This window comes from Bos javanicus, chromosome 14, assembly GCF_032452875.1.
Source record: "Bos javanicus breed banteng chromosome 14, ARS-OSU_banteng_1.0, whole genome shotgun sequence".
NCBI lineage: Eukaryota > Metazoa > Chordata > Mammalia > Artiodactyla > Bovidae > Bos > Bos javanicus.
Window position 1 is genome coordinate 42,962,440 of NC_083881.1, and position 17,352 is coordinate 42,979,791.

At 39.9% G+C, this 17,352-nt stretch overlaps 1 protein-coding gene across 1 annotated transcript in view; it reads left to right on the forward strand.

The window, feature by feature from the left end:
- Positions 1-9,047: 9,047 nt before the first annotated feature.
- Positions 9,048-17,352, forward strand: part of STMN2 (stathmin 2) — a 57,945-nt gene continuing 49,640 nt past the window's right edge. Inside the window, exon 1 of the mRNA XM_061439055.1 lies at positions 9,048-9,265. Coding sequence (XP_061295039.1) covers positions 9,247-9,265 — 19 coding nt within the window. The 5' untranslated portion in view covers positions 9,048-9,246. The remainder of the gene's footprint in view (positions 9,266-17,352) is intronic.

The window sequence follows — 17,352 nt, forward strand, 5'->3', positions numbered from 1 at the left end:
CCTGATGAAGGCAACCTTGCTTCAAGAAAAATGTTCCCCCTAATAAATGTTAACTAATAACTTTGCCTAAGAGCCAAAAATAATATTTTATTTTCAGATGTTGTGTGTGTGTGTTTTATAAACCATTCCTGGGACTTCCCTGGTGATCCACTGGCTAAGACTCCATGCTCCCAGTGTAGGGGGCCTTGGTTCAGTCCTTAATCAGGGAATTGACTCCCACATGCCACAGCTAACAACTCACAGGCATAAACTAGAAGATCAAAGATCCCACATGTTGCAACTAAGACCTGACTCAGCCAAATAAATAAATAATAAAACCATCCCTTGCTTTGTTTCCATGGTTGATCTCTATCACATACGAGTAAATATCAGCTATGCTTTTAATCAAACTGAATACATCTGAGTTATTCTTTAGCAAGATGATCCTCAATCTAATCAAGACCCAAAAGTTGACTTCCATTTACAGGAAGCTCAAGAAAAAGTTAAGTGACTACATAGAAGCAAAGAGGTATATCCAGAATGGAAAATAGTTCATAGGACAATTAACCCAGTTTCTATAATAACTCAATGCAAGACTTTTTTAAATGAAGGCAGGGTTGCTCCAGATTAAAAGAGATTTGAGAAACTTAAAACTGAATAGAATGTGTGCACCATAGTTAGGTCCCATTTCAAGCAAATAAACTATAAAAAGGCATTTTCAAAGCAATCATGAAAATGTAATTCTGAGCCAGGTATTACATGTTACCAATGAATCATTATAATTAAGTGTGGTATTAGAATTGCATTTATGTAAGAAAAGGGTCATATGTTTAAGAGAGATACCTACTTTAGATATGCAAGAGAAAATGTAAATAATGTCTATTTTCTCTTAAAGATTCCAACAAAGGTGGAAAAAAATAAAGAAAAATAAGAATAGAAGCAAGGAAATTCTGATTATTTTTTTAACCTGATTGATATGAGTTCATTATTTGCTTTCTCTTCCTTTGTGTCCATTTGAAATTGTTCATCACAAAAATATTCTTAACTTTGAAATCCTTTTTGAAACTCTTTTTTCCAAAAGAGGACATTTCCTGCATTTCCTAAATAAACTCAAAGAGCAAAACTGTGGGAAATGTTTTTTCTGCCACAATAGGCACCATTTGCTACCTAAATCTGCACATTTATCCCTTGTCACTGACCTGAATTCCTGAAAAGTTAGATGTAATTACTTACATTATGATTGAGGAAGCAGTTGCAGGGGGAAAAAAGGACAAATCCATCAAGATATAAAAAGATGAGAAAATACAGAATGAAATTCTACTGTCTGTATGAGAACTCAAGGTTAATGTTATGGTCAAATTGAATTCTTAATGAAATCACTTTTTAAAAATTCTACCTACATCTATTAATTCAATTCCATCTGATAATAAAGCAGGATGGGGTGGGGGAAGTTCAGAGGATAAGAGAATGAGTTAATAAGTGATTAGTGGGAAAGTATCTTTGTGTTTTTGTTTGTTTTGTTTTTTTTAATTGAATTTTTCATTTTATATTGGCATATAGCCAATTAACAATGTTGTGATAGTTTCAGGTGGACAGCAAAGGAACTCAGCCATGAACAAACTCCCTTCCCATTCAGGCTGCCATATAGTATTAAGCAGAGTTCCCTGTGCTTTACAGTAGGCCCTTGCAGTTATCCCTTTTAAATATAGCAGTGTGTACATGTCAATCCCAAACTCCCTAACTATCCCTTCTGGAAAAGTATCTTCAGAAGGCAGTACAATAAATTGCTTTTTCTTTTCTTGTTCCTAATTTCCCCTCCTCCTCCTTCCAGATGTGATTTGAATAAGACCAAGATCTTAGACAACTAATGTTACCTGTATGTATAATGCAATGCTTATGATGAGGTTTCTATTTAAAAAGCAAAATAAAAAATAAGGCCTGTGGGATAAATGGAGTGAGTCATATTTCTCCTAGATTTCTCTTCCAGGCACTTCAATATTTTGTGTCCACAGTGTTCTCACTAGAGTATTGTAAGCTAAAATGCTGAGTGGAATCCCAAGAGGAATCAATTTCCCAGCTTCAGTGGTATCCTACTAATGTTCTCCTTGGACTCAAACTGCAAATCAGCTCACAGAAAGAAGGAAAACAGTACAGTAGCTGCTGTCAAGATAGCAAATAATTTTCAACATTATCAATTTAATGTAAAAATTCAACTTATTAAATTTATATTAAGTCCTTCTTATGATCAAAGTAAATTCATGTCCCAAAAAGTTCAATTATAAAATTATCAATAAGACTTACTAATTTCAATAAGTCACTTTGCTTCTGGGTAAATTATTCTAATTACTAATATGTATAAGTCCCATTCGGACATAAAAAGAAATCATAGGTACAAAAAAGGAGATAATAATTAACTAAGCATTCTTCTTTTTCCCTGTTTTGGCCACACTGTGCAGCATGTGGGATCCTAGTTCCCTAACCAGGGGTCAAGCCCATGCCCCCTGCACTGGAAGCACAGAGTTTTCACCACTGGACTGCCAGGCAAGTCCCAGCATTCTCCATTATTAATAACCAATCTAAGAGGAAAATAATAAGGTATGTTAATTCACCACTGCAGAATCAACTATAACTCACCAAACAATATAGATTTCATTGAATGAAAATATATTTTTTCATTATATTTTCATTCATTAAATATACATTTCCATTAATGAAAAAATATATATTTTCATTAATAAGGAACATAAACTCCCTCCGTGGAATGACTTTCCCTTTAAATAAACCATATCGGTGGTTCTTTTAAAGGACATCACTACAAACAATAAATGCTGGAGAGAATGTGGAGAAAAGGGAACCCTCTGACCGTGTTGGTGGGGATGTAAGTTGGTATAGCCTCTATTGAGAATAGTTATGGAGGTCCCTTAAAAAATTAGAAATAGAGCTCCCATATGACCCAGCAATCCCCTTCCTTGGCATATATCTGGAGAAGAATATCATTTGAAAGGATACAAGTACCCCAATGTTCATTGTGGTACTGTTTACAATAGCGAAGATACAGAAGCAACCTAAATGTCCACTGACAGATAAATGGATAAAGAAGATGTGGTACATGTGTACAATGGAACATTACTCATCCACTGAAAGGAATGGAATAATGCCATTTGCTGCAACATGGATGGATCTAGAGATGATCATAACAGTGTGTTAGAGAAAGACAAACATCATATGATACCACTCATATGAAGAATCTTTAAAAAACTGATACCAATGAAGTTATTTACAAAACAGACTCACAGACTTAGAGAACAAATTTATGGTAACCAGGGGGGAAGGATGGAGGGAGGGACAGACTGGGAGTTGGAAATGACATAAGCACACTGCGATATTTAAACAGAAAATCAACAAGGACTTACTGTATAGCACAGGGAACTTTGCTTAATATTCTGTAATAACCAAATGGGAAAAGAATTTGAAAAGGAATGTGGTGGTGGTTTAGTTGCTAAGTCGTGTCCGACTCTTGCGACCCCATGGACTGTAGCCCACCGGGATCCTCTGTCCATGGGATTTCTCAGGCAAGAATACTGGAGTGGGTTGCCATTTTCTTTTCCAGGGTATCTTCCCGACCCAGAGAATGAACCCAGGTCTCCTACATTGTAGGCAGGTTCTTTACCAACTGAGCCATCAGGGAAGCCTGAAAAAGAATAGATACATGTATACATATAATTGAATCACTTTGCCGTGCCCCTGAAACTAATAAAACATTATAAACCAACTACACTCCACTACAAAATAAAAAATAAGGGACTTTCCTTGGTGGCCCACTGGTTAAGACTCTGGGCTTTCACTATAAGGGACACAGGTTCAATTCATGGCCAGGGAACTGGATCCCACATGCTGCAACTCAGCGTTAGAATGCCTCAACTAAAGAGTCCACAAGCCATAAATAGGACCCAGTATGACCAAATAAATAAATAAAAACATTTTTAAAAAAAATAAATTTAAAAAAAAACAAAAAATAATAAAGGATGTCAAATCCTTTTCATTTTTAATTAATCTACAAGAATATGGCAAAATCATCACAATGTTAGTCAATTAACTTTTTTCATGTGTTACTATTTTAGGTACATCTCTAGATATTTTCAACTTTAACTGAATTTCCAACCACCTAAAAAAATTCTATGATTTTTTCATAAGTTTTCTTTGTGATCAACTGAATTTCAGTCAAAACAATTAATTCAATTCTCACAATATTTTTCCTATCTCACTCACTTTTAATAATTACTTTAAGATTCTTTCCCAGACAGATTATTCTTAGCATAAAATCACCTGAGTATATTAGATGACATCAGTTAAATACTCCAAAGAAACTGTTCTCTTCAGTTTGGAAAGATACCAACACCTCAGGCCTCCTTGAAGAGAGAATACACAATACACCAAAACTCACAGTAATTAAATCTCTGTTAGCACACCTTTGATTTTCACAACTTCCTCTGACTACTGCTAAAGATTTTAAAAATTGCCAAGGATCTTCTATTAACATGAGCTTTATCCCTCTATGACCTTTTGGGAGTGGGGCAGGATATGAATAAAGATACAATAGTAAACAGCTTAGTACCTGCTCCCCAGATGAGCTAAGAAAAGAAAGGTGGTTGAAAGTATTGCTATGGCTTCACTGGGTTTAATCGTTTTGATTTATTTTCAACAGCTTTGAAAACTGTTGTTATTTCACAAACATTTATTGACTATCCACCCATGCTGCAGTCTGGGGTCACAAAGAGTCGGACATGACTGAGTGACCAAACTGAACTGACCATGTGAATAGTGTAGCCAAGCACTAAAAGGGATCCAAAGATACACACCACCCAGTATCTAACTTTAAAAGTTTAAATGTGTTGAAAACTAAAACATAGTAGCTATAGCTTATTAAATATCCATGGTGGTTCAGGCAGCTTACACATGGCAGCCCTTCAATTTACTCCAAATGCTGTAACATAAGAATTGTTGTCCTTATCTGCATGGCACAGATCTAGTATTTATTGTTTCATTTGGTATCCATCCATTCCCATCAAGGGCTTCCCTGGTGGCTCAGTAGTAAAGAACCTGCCTGCCAATGCAGGAGATGCACGTTCAGTCCCTGGGTCAGGAGGATTCCCTGGAGAAGGAAATGGCAACCCACTCCAGTATTCTTGCTTGGGAAATCCCATGGACAGAGTAGCCTGGTGGGCTACAGTTCATGGGGTCACCAAAGAATTGACCATGACTCAGCAACTAACAGAGAAGGCAATGGCACCCCACTCCAGTACTCTTGCTTGTAAAATCCCATGGACGGAGGAGCCTGTTAGGCTGCAGTCCATGGGGTCCTTAAGAGTCGGATACGACTGAGCAACTTCACTTTCACTTTTCACTTTTATGCATTGGAGAAGGAAATGGCAACCCACTCCAGTGTTCTTGCCTGGAGAATCCCAGGGATGGGGGAGCCTGGTGGGCTGCCGTCTATGGGGTCGCACAGAGTTGGACACGACTGAAGCGACTTAGCAGCAGCAGCAGCAGCAACTAAACAACAAAAACATCCCCATCAAAACCATTTGCTTCAAGGAAAGCTGATTCTCATCTTCTGACATCTGGGACCCACTCAATCTCTGTAGTTAGATGAGCCAACCAATCCCCTTTTATTATCAAAGTCAGTTTGCATTTTTTTTCTATTCTTTGCAACCAAAGCATTCTAGCTGATACACAGGATAATAACAATCACCCTCCAAAATTAGTAACATTTTCTTAAAGAGGTGGCAGTTAATTGATTTTATAATTTTTATATTTTATAATTTTTAGACAATAAGGAAAAAATTAGCTGATTTCACAGTATAAAAGCCTGAAATTTCATTAAATATTTGCTGAATGAATTAGCAGAACAAAAGAATGAGTAATGACTGAGCTAGTGATTATGAAATAATTTCTCTGTTCCTATTTTGCCCCTATCCTCTCAGGCTATAATGTGTTGAGTTAAAACATTGTTAAGACATTGTTATGCTAAAAGAAAATACAAAACAATAATTGATGCAACTCAGCTCTTTTAACTTAGTTTTTATTAGCCAGTTGATGATGGTCTCCTATCTTTATATTCCACAGTGCTGTGTGCTGTACAGTGCCAAGTCACTTCAGTTGTGTCCGACTCTTTTCAACCCTATGGATTATAGTCTTCCAGGTTCCTCTGTCCATAAGATTCTCTAGGCAAGAATACTGGAGTAGTTGCCATTTCCTTCTCCAGGGGATCTTCCCAACCCAGGGATCTAACGCACGTCTCCTGCATTAGCAGGTAGATTCTTTACCACTAGTGCCACCTGGGAAGCCCATATTCTATACTAAGTCATATTAACCTACTACCTCCCCTGCTTGACATTATTTGAAAATAATACATAACTTTAGGTTAAGTAGGTAGCTAGGTAAGTAGATGCTAGGTAGCATCCGGAAAGTCAGAAATAGAAAAGATTTACACATTTGATACTTGTCCCTGTGTATACTGACCTCCATCTCACATTCCTATCCATCAGTAGGTAAAGTTCACCAGAGATTGAGAGATTAGACCATAAAATGTGTGTTTTATTTTGTGTTATTGATAGTGATCAAAAGTGCAATAGATCTTGTTCAGCTGCCAGTGGTGGTTGTTAAAGGCATTAACACCATGACTTAGGGACCTTTTCTCCAAGGACGCTAATAATGGGTAGAGATGACACACATTCTAAGGGGAAAGGGTGTGGTGGGAAGAAGAGGAACACTTTAAAGATATTAATCACACAGACCTACTGTAATCCCTTATCTCATGACTAGTAGCTACTTCACTGAGAAGGAATTAGCTCTCACATTTAAAATGGGAGATGACTATAAAGAAGGAGAAAAAAGTTATTTATTTCCAGACACTGCCAACTTCCATATTGCTCTCTTGCTGTGTCATAGTCACAGACCTGTACAATGATAGGAAAAATAACTTCTAATCTTCCTGTTCAAGAAATGATTTTATTGATCTCAACTCTATCTTTTATTTTTCTTATGATTCAGCAGGTCAGAACTGCACGTGCTCCTGTAGCTTTCTATCATTCAGCAAGATATCCATTGAGTTAAAAATGTCTTACAATAGGAAAGGAAGATATTTATTTCAGCACCAAGGAGAGTACCCTGTTCGTTTCAAATGGTGTTATGCATTCAAAACTGCATATTATTCATGAGGCTAGAAAGAAATTGAAAGGCGGTTTGACAGAAAGCTGCTAAAAACTTATCTCATAAGATAGCTTATGAGAAAAATTCTAACCATTTCTATAAAATTAAAAACTTGCCAAAGTTTTGTACATGTATCTGATTTCAACAACACACTAATCTTTTAGCTTTAAAATACAACAGGATTAGAGATTATTTGTCTATTTTTCAAATGTCAAAACCACAGACTCTGGATGGACTTAGGTTTAAGGAAGTTTCAGTGAAGTCACAGAAGAGTTAAATTAACCGTAATTAAAAACTCCATGATGCAATGAGAGATTATCATCCTAAGTGAAGTCAGTCAGAAAAACAAAGTAAAAACCATGATAGGAATCCAACGAAACTGTCTATGAAACAGAAACAAAATCAGGGACATAAAGAATAAGACTGGTGGTTGCTGATGGGGAGATGGGTGGGAGAGGGTAGGAGAGGGGGCTTTGGATTAGCAGATGCAAAATGGTGTATATAAGGTGGATAAACAACAAGGTCCTGCTATATAGCACAGGGAACTATATTCAATATGCTGTGATAAACCATAATGGAAATCATATGAAAAAGAATGTATATATATGTGTGTGTGTGTGTACATATATAACTGTGTATATATATATATATACATATATAACTGAGTTTCTTTGTTGCACAACAGTAATAAGCCCAATATTGCAATTCAAATATACTTAAATAAATAAATAAAAAAAAAGTCCATGAGGTCCATGTGAACAAGTCCTAAAATCTTGCTCACTGCTGTGTCCTTAGAGCTTGGTACATAGTAAATGCTCAATAAATATTCATGGGAGTCAAGTGAGAAAGAATGAATTAATGAATGGCATTCATTTAGTGAGTAGGAAGGAATTAATGAACAGCTGGCTTATAATGAAAAATCACTTTCTGCAACCGATCTCAGAGGTCCTCATACTGCACAGCCTGAAACATGGACCCACTTTTCTCTGCCCTGTATCAACAGTGACTCTGGATCTCAGGCCAAAAATCTTGCTCCAGATCACATTTTTCAACTCCACTAAGCTTTCAGTGTAAAGGGTTGTCCTTAGAGCCCTGGAAAGGTCACTGAGGTTTCAATCGGTGTAATCCTATATCTCCAGGGCACCATAGCATCCACCCACCTGTGGCTCCTCCAATGCTCAAGTCAGCCAGTCAATCTGGGTCTGCCCTGTTACCCGTTGGACAGGAGGTTAACTCATCTTCCCAAAGTCCCCAGAGAGACGATAACTACTTGTCCCTATTCCCTAGCAACCCAGCAGCCCCTTCCTTGTGTGCCAAAAGTAGAAAGCAGCAGATCTTGCTCTGCTGAGAGATTCCCAGGAGTCCAGAGACATTTAAGTTCAGCTGTGCTAGGAGACAAATGACAATCGTGCCTTTCTGCTTTTAGTTGTCACCACAGCCAGACATGGGGTCACCCTGAGAGACTAGAATCTACCAAAGATATGGCCAAAGGTGAAAGAGAAAACACGAACAAGTAAAAACAACGTTTAAATAGACGTTTCCAACAGTCAGCAGGTTGTGAAGACTTCTCAGGCCTCTGAAACCCTTTCCTTTTTCCTACGTCTATTTGTGCAATGAAACAAGTGTGAATCAAGTCAAGCCTCCTGGCTCCTAGGTAGGTACAGCCCAGTTCTTAGCTCCTAGAAGGATTCTGGGCTAAGGCTCCACTCTACTTGGACTGTACTATCAGGCCCCCAAAACGGGGGGAGCTGCCTGGGAAGGACTGATTTCCATTTCAAACTGCATTCTGGTACTTTGTACTCCAGCACCATTGGCCGATCAATATTTAATGCTTGGAGATTCTGACTCTGCGGGAGTCATGTCAGGGGACCTTGGGAGCCAATCTGCTTGAGCTTCTGAGTGATAATTATTCATGGGCTCCTGCCTCTTGCTCTTTCTCTCGCACGGTCCCACTCTGCAGACTCAGTGCCTTATTCAGTCTTCTCTCTCGCTCTCTGCGCTGCTGTAGCCGGACCCTCCGCCTTCGCCACCGCTCAGCATCTGCACATCCCTACAATGGCTAAAACAGCAATGGGTAAGGCATCGCGCCTCGTTCTTTCTCGGCTCCACCTGAAGCCCACCTCTTACCTTTTCTCTTAGAGCTTGGAAGGCATTCGGAGATATTTTCTAGAAGAAAAGACATTATTGGTAACATAGGAATCGGGAAGGATGGAGGCAGCTCCGGGGTATGAGGGAGGGCAAAGAGGGGATCTTTGAAAATCTAAAGCTAAGGATTTTTTTTTTTAAGGTGGAAGCAGGTAAGTTGCCGTCCCATGGGGAGCGAATTTATTGTTTCCATATTTAAAATTAAGGCTTAGCCATGGGGGGAGGGGGTTACCTTAACTATATGCCTCAAATGGGTTTAAGGGACATTTTGGAAAGTGCTTTGTAACGTCCTTTATTTCTTCTCTAGTTAAAGATTAAGAAAGTAGGAAAATAGGGAAGAGGAAAGAGGATGGGAGAAAGGAAAAAGAAAAATGTAAAGTCAAAGTGGTCCCATCTAGGCTGTTCGGAAGATGGGTGGAGACGAGGAGAGGCGGGTGAAGAACCGGGCAAATTTTATGGTATTGTCTGGTGGCAAAAACCGCTAGTCCTGGGGCGCGGTGTGGGGAGGCAAGGGCGCGGGGCGGGGTTGCAGGGAGACCTACACTCCTTTGTTTTAGGGAGAGGGAGGGGATGGAGAAAGGAAGTCGGGAGGGCACAGAGGGCGCGGGTGGGCAGCTGCAGGGGCGGGGAAGCGCGCGGTTAGGGAGGGACAGCGGTTTCGCAGGCGCTGGGGTGGGGTTTCTTTGTGTGAAGACGAGCCGTCCCGGGGTGGGGGGGGGGGGGGAAGGCACCTGCAGCGCGGGGCACACAATGCGGACTGCCCCACCCTGTGCGAGCCGCGCCGGCGCCCCCCCCCCCCCCCCCCCCCCCCCCACCCGGTGCAGCATCTCCCGCGTAAAGGGGGGCACGGGTGCGGAGCGCAGCGCGAAGCCTGGAGCCCGGCACTGGGTAGACAGCGACGCCACGCCCCGCGCCTCGCGCTCCAGACTCCCAGCCTCGGCTTCCAAGTGAGACCTGACCATTACCCCCGCCTTCCCCACCCTGGCCTCATTGTTCTGTCTATAGAGAGAAGAGGAGAAAAGTGGGTTAAACATTTTTCTTTTCAAAACCACATCACCTAGGGTGATTAGACTTAAACGCGATAAATTCTTCCTTCACTCATTTGATCGGTGCGGGGAAAAGCTTTTGGAAGCTAGATATGAGTACACATAATAATTCAGATACAAAAGAGGTCAAGGTCTTTAACTGAGCCAAGTGATATAACAGTTTTGTAGGTCAAACAGTGCCAAATATCCGCAATTTTCATAGGCTCAGCCGGTATCAAGAGACAGATACCAAACGAGGTTCCGGATCCAAGGCCTCCAACCCCAACCCCTGGGTCTTGCGCCTCCAGGGCCCCTCGGCGGCCCCCAGGGACAGGCAGGGAGGGGCTGGAGCTCGGGCGGCGGCTGGAAGCACCCCTCCCCCGGAGCGGGATGCGTAGAAGGGAAAAGAGGCGAAAGAGGTTTGCTCTGGACCACTCCGCCCTGCCCCACCCTCCCAGGCGGAGCCGGGGAGACCTCCGGCTCAGATTCTTGGGCAAAGGGAAGGGGGCTGGGGAGGGGGGCCCTAGAGCGATCTGCAGTCCTAGTGCCCTCTTTTCCAGCCCCGCGGTCTAGAACAGACAGGACGCCCCTCGATGTGCCCAGACCCCGGACGTTGCTCAAATACGGGCTCGGAGCCGCTCCCAGCCCACCGAGTGGCTCTGCAGAGAGGCCGGCCCGAGCCCTGCCCGGCCACACAAAGGCGCGGCCCCACCCCTGCCGGCCGCCGGGCCGCAGAGGTGACCCCTTCCCAGGAGTGCGAGGGGCGCTTCTCTTGCCCTCCCACAGTCCTGGGAGCCTGGGATTGCTTCCCCCAGCCGAAGCACACGACTCACGCCCTGTTCAGGTGGAGACCCCTTGGGTGGTCTTGGTTGCGAGAGACCCTCGCTCCTCGAGCGAGGGCTCGGCCCCACCCTTCCCAGCTGGGGCGCAGACCCGACAGCGGCTGGCCGGATGGGGGCGCGCTTGGCGAGCAGGCGCGTGGATCGCAGCCAGCCCTGCAGAGCCCCGCGCCGCGCCCTGCGCGCCCCTCCCCGGAGCTGGGCGCTCGCCCCCCGCGGGTGCAGCCCAGGAGACCGGTTTCTACGCAGTGTCCTGAACTACCCCAACTCCCCACAGTCGTGGTTCACCCTCAAGTCGGGAAAGTGTCTGAGAATGGGGGATGGGGGCGATCTGGCTCTGCGCTCTGCACCCCCACCGAGAGGTTTCTGCTGCAGGAGGACTTCTGCAAACTCATCACCATCATCAGTATTACTGCTGTTATTTCAAATTATTATTGTTTGATGACTCAGGTGCCATATTTGTTCAAACGGTTTGAATGATCGTATTTCAATGAGGATTAACCCTTGCTGCGCTAGCTTTTCTTCCTTCTATTCCCAACTCCCCTCTCCCAGAAAAGAATGCATTTCTTCTTTAATTATACTTTATAAAACAAGTATATGTTTGGTTGTTGTAGGGATTTTGTATGTTCATAAGTGAAGGTGCTTGCTAAGGGCAGGGCTTGTGTGCCAAAGATTGCTGGAATATTCTCCGCAGAGAATTGTTTGTGGCTGCAATATGCATATATATATATAATTGAAATATTATGATCTTAGCACTTGTATTCCATAGGCCATATCTATAAACATATCAACGTACTTTATGCACAAAATTTTAATTGTTTCTTTTTTATTTTCGAAACTCAATTTTGCACAGAAATGTGGGTCGTGAAACAGTAGCCATCGTTCCATTAATAAAAATTCCACCCCAAATATGATAAATGCAAGGGCCCTTTCTGCCATGAGTAAGCAAATCAGGAAAAGAAGTACAACCTCTGCATTATTAAAATAATGGATTTTGAAATCATTCCAGTTGCAACGCATAATCAATTAATCACCAGGGCGGATGCTTTCTCCTGATTCATTAAACAATTATTGTATTCAGCATGATTGTACTAGATGCGTATAATACTCTCTGTTATCGTCTCTAATGAAGTGGACACCGTCTAAATGGATACATAAATAACTAGAAGTCGAAAGAGGAGGATTTGGTCAAAATTTCAGGATAAGATGGAAAGAGAAATAGCAGTAGCTTATCATTTAATCTTATATGTATAGTTCATACCAGGTGAGTAAGCTGAGCCTACAGTAAGCATTACTGACCCAGTGTAGCCAAAGACAAGTAACTGTTTTAATGATATAAATTAATACATTTGCTGGTGGTTGTCTTACCTGAAAGAAAATAATTTTTTCAGTGGTGATTAAGATTGGATGGTTTGTCATATTAAAATCTACAACTTTTAAATTAAAGTTAATTAAAATTAATCATGCCTTTGTGGTGTGACTTACAGATTTGTACTAAATTATTCTAAGGAGAAAAGGAGTGTTTTTATTGTCAGAGGAATTGTCTCTGCCCTTAATCATTAACATTTTTAGCCGAGTTGTATAGTTACATTCAAAATGCATTTGCTTACTTTCCTATTTTTTCATTATTAATGGATAGAACACGGAATAAGCATTTGACACATTGTGTCTTCCATCAAATAATTGGTTCTCAGTGGTGAAATGCTGCAAGAGGTTACATTTTCCTCAGATTCAAGAAATGTCCTCTCCCAGTGTCATAAAGCCGGTTCATGCAATGAAATAGTCTTCCTCCCTGAAATTTAGGATCAAAATAATTACTCAATTCTGTGATTATCTAGTTGTAGCTATCAAGCAGAATTTTTAAGCTAAATTTGTAAAATTAAAAATGAAATGGAAGATAAATCAATTGCATAATGAGGATTTTTGTCATTGATAAAGCCAAACCATTTTTAAGAAAATGCCTGATTTATCAATAACTGTGTTTTTTATTCCAGCCAACTATACATCCACCCCACCCCAGCCCCACTCCCACCAGCTCATTGCTCACATAGGCCACCAGCTCATTGCTCACATAGGCTGGAGGAAGCTGGTCTCAGAGCCGAGGGCTACCTTTTTTGGGTGTGGTCACCCCAGGCTGCTGATATTTAACTCCAATTCACTCTAGTTTCCCCTGTGGTCTTAGACAAATACACATTATTCTGTTGTCACACAATCTGTGACCTTGTATAAAAAAAACGCAAGAAATTTTCGGAAAAAAAAAAATTTTAATTAGCCAGCGACCCAGATGTTTCCAGAACCAAGGCTCTTTGCTGGTTCTTCGAACTGTGAAAGCTTAGTGCCTGCATTAACTTTTCACACCACTAGAGGGCAATCATGTTCTCAAAAAAGTAGATTTGCCTTTTTAAGCAAATTTTACTTGCTTATTTAAGCCCTGTTTCAAATACTTGCTATTTATTTTAATAACTTCTTTTGCCTGAAGCATTCACTTGCTTATTGGATAAGTTAATGTCATGCTTAACCTAGTGAATGAAAAGGGTTTGTGCACTTTTTCAAGGAGACATGAAATGAGCCATCTTAACAATCTGAGAGTAGGTGTTCAGTTCAGGAAGTAGGTGTACCTCCTGGTTAATTCTCTGATGATTTTACTTTTCTGGTATCATTACATTGTTATTGTAATGTCATTTATATTATTTGGGGAGTGGATACATAGTAGACAGTGGTCAGTAGTAATATCAAGATTATATAGGTACAGAATGTTTCAACGTTTAAATAAATTAATTAAACAAAAACATTGTTTACTTATTCATTTATTTAAAATGTGCTCGTTGTTGTGGACGCATCTGAATGCCGCTCTCCACCTTCAGGGATCTTGCCAGTTAGTGGCTAAAGCAGACAGATACAATGTGATACTGAGAGGGCTCCCCCACCCCCCAATTGGCTGTTACTGTTTCCTACTTTTTCAGCTTTTTTCCATTTAAAGGATATCTCTTTTAAATTAAATCCAGTGTGATTTCAGCTCGAATATTTAAATCTAATGTTTTGTCAGCTTTCAATAATTATTGAGTATCCCCTTGTAGTAGTTTTATTAGTTTAGTAGAAAATTGATGTTAATTTTAATGAAATAAGAAGAAACATAAGCATAAGCCAATTTTTAGGATTATCAAAATTGGATTTTTTAAATGTTTGCATTGGTAGGGAATTCTTTTTCTCTTATATTTCATGTAACTATAATCCAACCGTAAAATATTTAATCAGTTCATATTACTATGTTCCCCAGATATAATATGCATGTGAATTACCCCCGACTTTCATTAAAATGCAAATTTTAATACTGTAGGTCTGGTTGAAGCCAGATATGCTGCATTCCTAACAAGTTCCCAGAAGATGCTGATTCTAACCACCAAATACATTGATTTAAGAAATATAAAACTGTAATATATACGTACCTTCCACAGTAAGCTCTGACATTATGTCTTAACATTTTCAAGGCTATGGCAATCTTTACAAAATATTTCACCTCCAATCTCATACACTTAGGGATTTTATTCCTCTGGGAGTTATGTGTTCTGTGCCATCCATTCTCTTTTAATTGGACTTTTAAAATATATTCGTATTGCAGGACTCAGCAGAAGACCTTCAGGAGAATGTGGAAATAAGAATTTGTGCATGTGTATGTGCCTGTGTGTGTGTGAGAACAGAATGTAACCTGTGGTACAGCTGAGAAGGATCACAGTAATGCTCGTTCCTGTCATTCGCAAAACAACATGCAGAACAAAAAGTTCAATTCAGAACCTTTACTTGTGGAATGTTGTGCAAAAGTCTGTAACCCCATTTACCACGTTGACTAATTCATTGCCAGTATTCCACACACTAAAGAAATTAACAAGGAGGATCTAGCAGCACTAAAATTTTCTCTCAATACATCCTGCATTTATCACTTACCAAATTATCTAAGAGCATTTCTTCCTGGATACCATATTAGCAAATTATTAATAATCTACTGAGTATGGATGGATATTTGAAAACAAATTATGTGTGTGTTATCTGCTTATGTAAACTAATAAGGGACTTCTGTTATTCAATGCAGACTTTCTAAAAAGGTGACCTAGAGGTAAAGAAATGTGCCGTCAAGGAATATCATCAAAGATATCCTATGTCAATCCTTCCATGCAGTGGGTTGCTGACCATCCAAACATTACCACATCTCTGGAAATGCTATCCTGATACTATGCATAGAAAAGATACTATGCATGAAATATCTCAAATTATAAATTTACTATTTCCCAAATAGGGCATTAAAAACATGGTCCCAAAATAGAGCTGACCAGAGACAGTACAATACACTGTTTTTCTCCGTGAAATTAGAGTAAGCCTCAAGGTTATCCATTCTTTTGTTCCTCCTGTCCATTTCAGGGTCTCTCAAAAGCTAGGAAACTTTCCATTTTTGCAACTCCTAGTACATTTCAAAAGGAAGAAGACAGCATTATTAAAGTAATACATGTTTTGAACATTTAATCCTAGCAGTCTTGATAGCTGGATGTGTACTTCATCAGGACATAACAAAAAAATCTAAACTAGTGGTCCTTGAAGACTGAGCCAAAAAAACTTGCTGATTGGTCCTTCAATCAATAGTTTTCCTATGATGCTGGTTGTTTTCAAGAGTCATTCTTCTGGCACAGAAGTAAATTTCAGAGTGTCTATAAGAAATTCCTTTATTGATTTCATCCTTACATAGCATATATAACATGCTAGACACTAAACACTTCACACATTTCATTATCCAGGCCTCCTCAACAGTCAGTACCATTATAGATGAGGAAACTGAGGCCCAGAGAAGAGGAATGGCTTTCCCAAGGTCACATAGTTCCTCAGACCCAGAATTTGAACCCACGTGTCCTGGCTCCAGAATCTTCATCTTTAATGGGTAACCTTACATGTCAGAGGTTTTCTCAGTGGGGTTTGAGCCAGTGATACTGCCATTTTGTTTAACAGGCCCAATGGGCTCATCCTTTCTGAGCACAGATGCACCTTGAAGATGAAACACCTTCAAATTAATGACTCGCTATAATAGCTAACCTGGGGCTTATTACAGTAATTGCCGTGATTCAGGCTTTTGGAGAAAGAGAGCTATGAGACCTTGGGGGCTGTAATACATGGCACCACCTGGCTTGCTGAAGGCTCAGCTGAGAGCACAGCAGGGACTTCTTATGTGGACACAATGATTTTCTTTCTGGAAAAAAAAAATCTTATCAGTATCATCCCAGTTGACATATTTCAAATGGACTCTCAGCTGTCTCCATAGGCCCTAGATGTATAATTTTAATATTTTGTTTTATAAAATATATCTAGGTCTAAAAGAGATACAGCAGTGGTACCCACATTGAGTATAACCGTTAGACATTACTTGAAGATTTCTCCATCACATTGTCTCAAAAGCAGGCAGGCAGGCAAGACTGATCTGTGAGAAGGTTCTGAATCACCTGTGAAACATTTTAAATTATCTTTTAATAAAGGAATCAGGTCCTGTCATTTGTCAAGGAGACATTTGCAGTAGTAAAATCTGTGTTTATATAGCCCATTTTTATTAGTCATGATTAAAGATAACAATTTGTGTTCATTTGTTCTTGCAAAACACTTTTATGTGAATATAAAGGTTAATTAATGCATCTCAGCAATCATTTTGCTAGTCATCTGGAAATATAGCTTCTCGAGGAATTGTACTTAAGAAAAGAAGCCACATACTCTACCATAAAACCATAAACAAAATTTTAAGGTTTTTCTCATTTGTAATTTTGTTGACCTCCAGATTAAAATATTTAATACTTTGAAAAATTATAAGATTCCAAAAATTTGTTTTTGTGACCAAACATAGATAATTATAGTTCTTGTATAGTACATTAAATGTAATGCTTTCTGGAATTGATTTTTTAAATTATAAAGTGGTGGCTATAAGAACGCTTATTTAGCAGTTATTCTTCTGGAATAATTGTACTTTAGATGTCTGATTGTTTATCATTCATTAGCACAAGTACTTAGTATAACAATAAATCCTCAGTGATATGAATCTGTCAATCTCTTGGTTATATGTCTATATCAGTATAAAAAGAAATTGATGACATTCATCTAGACATAGTTCCACAAATACTTGTACA